At 37.4% G+C, this 9,075-nt stretch overlaps 1 protein-coding gene across 1 annotated transcript in view; it reads left to right on the forward strand.

Annotated features, from left to right (window-relative positions):
• Positions 1-4,370, forward strand: part of LOC104169240 (lamina-associated polypeptide 2, isoforms beta/gamma-like) — a gene marked incomplete at its 5' end in the record, with an annotated part of 18,462 nt that extends 14,092 nt beyond the window's left edge. Inside the window, 3 exons of the mRNA XM_009710109.1 lie at positions 677-766; positions 1,086-1,180; positions 2,472-4,370. Of these exons, the coding sequence (XP_009708411.1) occupies positions 677-766; positions 1,086-1,180; positions 2,472-2,763 (477 nt within the window). The remainder of the gene's footprint in view (positions 1-676; positions 767-1,085; positions 1,181-2,471) is intronic.
• Positions 4,371-9,075: the final 4,705 nt, after the last annotated feature.

Here is a 9,075-nt window from a genome sequence, read left to right on the forward strand (position 1 = left end):
CCCCCCCTCTTTTTTCCCTAAACCAAATATGTTTCGGTGTGTTGTTTCTCCTTGTGCTGCTATTTTTCTGAACAAAATGTAGATTTTTTTTTTTTTCTTTTAAATTCTTTGAATAGCTCAAAGATAGAGCAGAATCGGGTTATCTACCTTTGATATTGTAAATCAGCCTAACCTGAAAAACCACAATGTGCCTTAATTTAGGGAATCAAATAGTAGGATTACTTTAGACCAAAAGCCTGAATTTAAAAACCATCTGTAGAGTCCTGTCAGTTATTGAGAAAGAAAATAATTCTTTTGCTGTTAACCTATTCAAGCTGTCAAAATTATATCTCTCTTGGAGAACTGTCTAAAGCATTTGCAAATATATGTGATTGTATTAATGTGTAGTACTGTAATATTGTGGAATTTTACATGACAAGATAATGCTTGGCTGAATTTAAGTAGTTCATTGCTTCATGTAGTTACTGTAGGTAAAACTTCTATTAACACTTGTGAAGCCTATTCTACCAATGGATGTGAGATATATGAAATGGGCTGCTTTATTTGTTTATAATGTGACTGGAATGTAGACTTAGTTGTCAAATAGAAGGTTGTAGGAAAACTTGATGTTCTATTTCAAACTGCTAAAGTGTTTTCCAGTTTGTATTTTACTGTACTGTGGCATTGTTTATTACAGCAAGAAGAGACAGATTGCCCACATCAGTGCTTTTTTAATCATGTTGGCCACAACCAGTCCTGTGATCAGCTCAACATAGCCATGATAGAGGTGATGGTTGAGGTTTTGGGGTTTTTTTTTGATCATCTATATCACTGGCTGGCAGGTGTATTGTATTTATACAACATATTCTTTATCTTAAAGGAAACTGAGGAAAGCACTGAATACTTTAAGACACCAAAAGTGACTGGAGAGCTGCCACTAACAAAGGTTAAACGAACTTCTAAAACCCAAGAAGTAAACTTCTTGAACATCACTGGGTGACTCATTCACTCTTACAAATTGCAGATGGTTATGGTCACTGAGATAGCTATGCAGGAGCCTTTTGTTTTGCAGTCTGTTCGGCCGATAACTGGTTTTGGTTTCCTAGGTGCCGGAGAAAACTCACACAGAAGAACGAAGAGTAGAAAGGGATATACTTAAGGAAATGTTCCCTTATGAAGTATCAACACCTACAGGAATTAGGTATTTCTAAGGTTTATGGGGGCTTGTTTCTCAGTTCTTGTAAACCTGTTTAAGCCAAGAAGTATCTCTTGATTATATTGGTAGATTTCTGAGGAACAGTTTTTGCACTCTGACTCAATGACTGTTGAGATGACCACCTAGCTCTTCTGTTCTATATACATAGTTTTGTTAGCCGAAACAGCCTCTTGATTTAAATTGGGGGTGGGAGAACAGGGTAGTACTCTAGTAGGAATTATTATTGGAACTTCTGGGTGCTGGAAGTTAAATGGAAAGGGCTTTTCTGTGATAATGACTCAGAATATTTTAAGTTTTTTTGCTAGATGCAAGTGCTTTAGGCCTGCTGTTAAATTAATGAAAGATCTCCCAGCATATATTTGAGCTTTCTTTTTGAAAGCCAAGAAGAATTTTCAGCTACGCTATTTTGTCCTTTGAGTAGCAGTCCTGTTATAGTGCAAGATTACTCTGAGCATGAATAAGGATGGCATCTAGGAAGGGCTATTAATTTTTTCTTTGCAACTTTGTAGTTAAACAAAAACTGAAACAACCCTCTGGATAATTAAGCAATTCACAAAACTTTGACCTGTTTAGAGAATGAGAAAAAAATTTCCCTGTCTGAAGATGTAAAATCAACTCCTGTGTTTCCAACATGTGAATTATGGCTTCATTTTAAACTGCAGAGGTATAATATCTTACCATAAGGAGAATATATGGTACCAGTTACTGCTACTGTGTTGTAACTGCTCACTGCTCAGCTTTGTTCTCTTTTGATTTGAGGTCTATCGGTCTAGTTAAATCTATACCACTTTTTTATTAAAAATCATGCATGTATGCTCCTTGTATATAAGGACTTGGCAATGTATGTGGGTTTCTTAACCCTTATTGCTTTGTCTTCTGGCTCTGTGTATTGGCTTAGCCATCAGTAGATATTGTAATGACCAGGGACAATCTTAGGTTTAGAAATCCCAGTGAGGCTGCATAAGTGGTCATTGAAGATGCAAGCAGAGAGACACTTCCTAGAGTTTTATTGCCAGTTATGATCCATTGATTATGTGGATAGGGTGAAGTGACATTTAAGGTTTGCTGTGGTTTTTTTTTTTAGGGGGTGTTTGTTTGAACACTGAATCATTAACTTTAAAAATAGTAATGATACACATGTGAGAATTTGAGACAGATATTTCAGGTACTGGATTGACTAGAAATAATTTTTAATTCTTTAGTTATACTAAAACTTTCCTGTGTACCTTAGGTTGCTCCCTTAAATATGCAATTTTTTTTTTTTTTTAATTAACAGTGCTAGCTGCCGTAGACCAATCAAAGGAGCTGCTAGCCGGCCTATAGAGCACAGTGACTTCAGAATGGAGGAAAGTTTCTCTAAGTATGCTCCAAAATATGGTACCTCAACTGACATCAAGTCGGAGAAACCACCAGCAAAAAAAGAACGCTCTGTTCCCCTGTGGATAAAAGTTCTTCTCTTTGTTGTTGTTTTGGTCTTCTTGTTTTTGGTTTATCAGTCTATGGAAACTAATCAAGGAAATCCTTTCTCTAAATACCTGAATATGGTCTCTCAGGGCAATGCCAAATGAGTATCTTTCCAAAAGGCACACCCGATTTGATCTCCACTTTTTAATTGTAGAGAACTCTTCTGCCCTCTCATCGGCTCAAGGACTTCTTACAAATAATGTGATTGGAACCTGGCAAATTGGATAAATGAAGAAAGATAATAAATGGACATCCGTAACTTTCTGGACTTTGGACTAGTAGGAGATCACTGCCATAGGAGTAACATTTTTTTAGATCTTTGAACTTTTTGTAGGCTTTATTTTTTTAATGTGGACATCCTTTAAATTCATTTTTGAGAAACTGTATATTTGTTTTTTTGCAAGAACTTGGAAGCTGAGAAGGGCAAAAATGTAGTAAAATGTGAAGCTGTGTTTTTAAAGCTTTTCTTTTGTACAGAAAATAAGTTGTACTTTTCTCTCTAGATTATCGTGGAGGAGGATTTTAACACAGGTGATAAAGGGAAATGCATTTTTGTGTGCATTTTTTAGTAACAATGTAGCTGAATTTGATCTCTTTTAGAATATAGGGAGAGTAAAACGGCAACCTTTTCTGTAGATTACTGTAACTTTTTAGTAAATGTAACTGTAAACCTGTTTGCATTTCTGTAAAAGTCTTAGTATCATACTAGTAACTCCATTCAAGTGTAAAATCATTTAAATGTATCCCTTCATTTTAGTGCTTAGTGTTGTAGGAGCTGAATACAGATCTAATTGGCAAGAGGTGTCTTAGAGGAACTTATTTATTAGTAATATGCGTGGAAAATAAAATTTGCATCAATATAATTTGCTACTAAAATACTTTTTTGGCTCAAGGTTGTTATCTGGAGTAGTCTAAATTCCAGCTTTAGCAGTAGTCTCTTTTCTTTTTTTTTTTTTTTCAAAAAGCAAGGTCTTTCCAGCACAGCTTTATGTGATTATCTTTGAATATTCATGTAGAGAAGTATTCTCAGAGCTTGAAAATTCCGTATGAAGTTTTATTCTTGTATGAAGAGGGCATTGCTGCATTTTCTGCTACAGTTTCATCTTCTAAGGTGAGATTTACTACTTTCATGCAGTTGCATATTTTTCTCAGTGGAAGCATGCTGAAACACTCTATATTGTGTAGCTTTGAGCAGGCAGCTGACTTCACTACTACCAATGAAGAGTGATAAGCAACAATTTTTTTAAAGTGAATGTATACATTTTGGTGTGCTTAAATCTGCAGCATACAGATGTTCAATCTTACTGCTTGATACAAAATTGCAATAAATCATACTACTTATTCTTAAAGTGCTACTTATAAAAAGCTGAGAACATTAGTTAATAGTCACTATCTTTTTAGTCTAGGTACAATTATTGTGTAGATCATAGCTACGGGGAAGCTTTACTTTCTGTGAACTTTGGGACAAACATGGTAATTTCTAGCAAAGCAAGAGGGTTGTTTTTCTGTTAAGATTAATGTTTGTTTTTTCCTTTTAATCTGCTTTTTTGAGTAATCCAAATAGCTAAACTTGTGTCCATCCTATAGAAAATTGTAACAGAAGACATTCACTTTTGGTGTCAAAATGCATAAAAATAAAAATGTTTTTAATGTGTGTGGATTTTCCTTATCAAAATAAATGCATTGCTGAAAAGCAGCGAAAGCAAGACAACTGATGTATCAGTGGTGTCATTTTGTGCTGCTACAGTCTTCCATGTTTTAAGAAAAAAAGTCTGATAGTAAAACCAGAGCAGTTCGTGTCAACGCTTGGTGGGAGGAACACTCATCATACTTGCACTATAGTAATAGTTTTGCACCATAATCCTTTAGCCTATGTTAGACCTTTAATTTGGATGGGAGGAGAAGCTAGTCTTCATCTGCTTTTTCAGTGCTTAAGGAACTTCCTTTTCACTTTAAATTATTTTTCACCCCACTTTGCTGTATGTTTTAACATGAAATATATCTTTCTCTTCTAGTTACATGAAATGATTTCAGTTGGCCTCCTGCAGGGATACTATTAGCATCATAAAATCCAAACAAACAAACCCCAAACTGAACTGCAATGCAATTAAATGTCGTCATTCTTTCATTTATGCACTGTTTTGGAGAATCCTCTCAACTTCAGTGTTACTTCACAGAAGGTAAAGACTTTTCTACATAAGTCCTCAAAGTAACCTATGTCTAGCTCAGTTGTAGTTGGAAGACAATGCATCTTCAAGAAATGAATGAACTTCTTCCACTTGAGGCATTTAATGGTGTGAGATAGCCCTGAGAGTGATCTCTTCCTCCTTTATTCCCTCTCCTCCTTGGTCCCCCAACCCCAATACGGATTTACCAGCATTCCTAAAGCTGCCCATGTTATTCAGAGTAATAGTGCTACCAGCTGAATGTTTGCACGTGCTTAAAGCCTTCTGGATACTGCTGTATAAGTTACAATGAAGTATACTATAGTCTTTGTATTGAAATGCTGAAGCAATAGGAACTGGTGTTCCTTTTTTTTTTTGTTAAATAATTTCACTTTTGTTCTGTTAGTTTATCTTGGCTTCTAGACAGAGTCAGCTTAAACTTTCAGAACCAATCACAAAATAGAGCAATTTTATGGACTGGTATTAGTATCCAAATTCCAGCTGAAAAAAATTAGTTGAATTCTGATGTAGTAGTAAATATTGTTGAAGTTTCTTTTAGGGCAAGGGCTACAAAAAGTCTGGAAAAAGGCCCATGTAAGTTAATAGGCATGACAATGTATTTTGGTAGGTTTTGTTCTCATGATTGCTCATAGTGCTTAGAACGGTGTGCTGAAAACATGACAGATCTCGATTTGCCTGTCTGAATTAGAGCTAAGGCAGAGCATATGCTTTTCTTTTTAAATTGTGCGCTAATCTTTTAACGTGCACCCAGTCTCGGGAGCCTGGTATCAGGCTGTGAATCACTAGAGGGTATCACTTGCAGTGTTGAGACTTAATTTTATGGCACCTGATCCCTGGTGAGGCTCTGAGAGCTTACCTAGTGTCTCAGACAAGAAACTCTCAAGGGGGATCTTAAATTTAAGTTCTGTATGTGTTCTGAAACCTTGATTTGTATTTAAGTAGGAAACAGTGTGAAGGAACTTTTTCTTCTCCAAGGTTACTTGCTAGCAGTATGCTCAGTACGGCCCTACAGAACTCTTTCAGGTCCCTCTTAGGCTTGATTTCTGTGTGTTTTGGTTTGTTCCTCATGGCACAACTTAGGAAAATCTTCATGGTATTAAAATCCTTGGTTCCTGCTAATTACCTTCTCAGATAGTTCTGTGGACAAAATACCTTTTTTAAAAAGCGTTAACTACTTTGTGCAGAGTTAAATCAGAAAAGCTGTATACAAAAAGAATGTCTCTAAATAATAGAGCTCCAAAAGGAGACTGTTCAAAAAAAAAAAAAGGCAAAATTGCAAATGAAGCTTGTAAAATTGTGTGGCATGTCTTGTGCGTGGTGTATTTGGCTCGCTTTGATATGGCTGAAGTTGCATATTGGGCTGAAAAGCTTTTTCAAAAATTTTAAAACCTTCCATCTGACTGATCAAATAGATACAAGGGCAAGCTGTGATGTTTAATTTTAAATCATGTGTTTACAAACTTGAGTGTTTTGGCATACCCTTTGTTGTCTGTTAATGATGTGTTTGGTAAGTCTGCCTATCTTTGTCTAAAACTTTCCTGATTTTTGCTTTTCTTTTTCCTTAGGGAGTATACCAGGCTGCTTTGCATCGGTGCAACAGCAAGCTATGACAGATGTGTACATATATGCATGTGTTCGTACAGCAGAGGGTCTACAAGTTAATTGAACTTGTAAAATAGTCCTCAAGGGGCACATACACCTATAAGTACTATGTGCATATTGATAGCAAAAAGAATAATTCCTCAGATTTTATGTCCCACCTCACTTTGAAATTCTTTGTCAGCATTGGTAGTTTGTGGTTAAAAATTTGTGTCTGCATTGCCTTCTTTATTTGTTATTTAGGAAAAAAAATGTGTTGTTTTGTGGAAGAAAAACATGTAATATCTGGGGACAATTTAGATTAAAAACAAATGGTCAGATGAGGACACTTAGGGTGGTGACTGACTAATAAGAATAGGAGAGGTCTCACTTCTTACGTTCAGAGGATGTGACCGCTGTCATTCGACCTACCTAGTCTGGATCCTGTTGAAGGAGACACTGCAGGGTTAAGGCTTCCCTTGGACTGTGAAACCTACTTAAAGCTTGAAGTGGTCTGTTAGTGATTCTCTAGAATTACGGTCTAGTAGTTTTGGTGTTCATCAGTGAATGAGTACGTAAAAATACATGCTTCTAACAGGAGTGGATGCTACTTTTGCTAACCTGATTATCAAAGGTGTGGATGGTTGTGTCGTCATCTCATTGTATATTTTTGAAAACAGTAAGTCGTCTTATAAGAGGTTTTGATTTTACTTACAGGCTTGACTAAAACATTAGAACTGTGGAAAGATACTGTAAGGCAGGAACTAGTTTACAACTTCTTGATTGTATGCTGGTTGGGGCAGTGAATAGGAATGGAGTGTGTGTGTGTGGTGGGTGTTAATAACAGAAGGATAGATGTAATTAGGAAAACTTTGGAGTTGCCAAACTGACATTTTCCTAAACACCCCAAATTTGAAAGGCTACTGATTAAAAAGATGGATGTAATTTACAATAGCTCTTTTTACTGTGAATCTGACAGAGATGGACACCAAAAGGAAACATCTTTCAAGTCTTTGTATATTAGTACCTTCAATATATGTCAGAAATCAGATTAATCTAGATAGTTTGAATGACAGGCTATTGCTATTTTATTTTTTCACACCTGGGAAAAGTTGAAGAGATTCTCTATGTAAAATGATATGCATTCAGCAGTAACATATATTATCCCTGTATTTTTACAGAGATATGTTAGAGTGCTGTTTAATAGTACTTGTTAATAGTACAGCTGTTAAAGTTAATTGTCAGCTAAAACCAAAAAAACTGTTCCGCAGCCCATAACTCTTAAGTGTCAGTACTAGTTGTGCACACAAATTGCCATTAAATGTGTATAAATAAATATAGTCACATGTTCATCCTTCATAATTGGAAGGAGCAGAGGTTTTATATATGTTAAAAATCAGAAAAGTCTGCAAGAATTGCGATCATTTCTATGTAATTTCAACACATGAGCCTGAGTCACAGTCGTGTTTAGAGGTTATTAGCTAATTTAAAATAAGTATCAGTGTTTGGCTTCTAGATGAAACTTTGCTACCAGCAGTTGTTAAGATGCAAGTGAGTGGAGCAGAACAAATCATGGCAAAATGAACAATTCTGGCCTGTCTTCATTGCTGCTAGTGGCAGTGAAGTGAACAGCACTTCAGGCTCTCGGCTCATTGCTGAACGAAAGTATTTAAAGAACGCAAGTTTCAGCTGACCTTTTCCTACTTGGCAGCTGGAGTTTAGTTTACTCAAGAGGGACTTAGGCAACGCAGACTTCTGTGACAGTGTGATTAGGCATGTGTCACTTTTGCCTGTGTATGACAGTCTGCGTGGATGAACTTTGTTGTGAAATACGGTGAGTAAGAGCCAAGTTCTAAGGTAGATGTGGGTGATTATCCTCCCACAAAGTTTGGTGAGCTGACCGAAGGTCAGCTGACTGTTTCTTCAGTGTGGCAGTGCAGGTGTGCTGTCAGTTGTGTTATGGCTCTGTGCCCAGAACAGCTGCGATATTCAGCACGTGCCTCCTGCTTTGCTGTCCTCTGTGCTGATGTTGTTAGAGCGTTATAATGAGAGGGATATGGTCAAAATAGTGAAAATTTGGGAGTTCTCTTTACAGTAACTGGAGAGCTGAACAGTGCTGTGCCAGTTTTGTACTATGTTAATCCACTAAAATGAGTGAAATCACACTGTGATAGTTTAAGGTAGTTAAGGCCAAGCATGGGTGCTTTAACAAACCGTTAACTAGCAATTCTTCTATAAATGGCTGCAGCCGTTGTAGCTTGGGCTGTGTCAAGATGCTTTGCATGCTTGCCCTCCAAAGGTGAAACATAGCTGTAGGTGCTGCAGCCGAGGTGGTTGGTGGCTGTGCCTGGGCTTACACTGTGCTAAACATCTTAAAAAGTGGGGGTGACTGAGACGGCTGCAGAGCGTCAGTCAAGGTGCCGCATGGGTCAGGGCTGTGTGGTGCCTGCAGAGCAACGTCTCTGATGTTGCCCTGGGCTGTGACACAGCTGCTGAAGGGCGTGGGAAGCCCTAGTTGGCAAGCACCGAGAGAAGGGCAGTAAGAAGGAAGTATCCGAAATTCAGGCACAGGGTTTAGCGCCGGGAGGGCGCACAGATACAACCCTAACTACCCAGGAGGAAACCCCTCCCTGCCGGCGGGCCTTCAGCCAG

This window comes from Cariama cristata, unplaced genomic scaffold (genome assembly GCF_000690535.1).
Source record: "Cariama cristata isolate BGI_N322 unplaced genomic scaffold, ASM69053v1 scaffold45551, whole genome shotgun sequence".
In the NCBI taxonomy this organism is placed as follows: domain Eukaryota; kingdom Metazoa; phylum Chordata; class Aves; order Cariamiformes; family Cariamidae; genus Cariama; species Cariama cristata.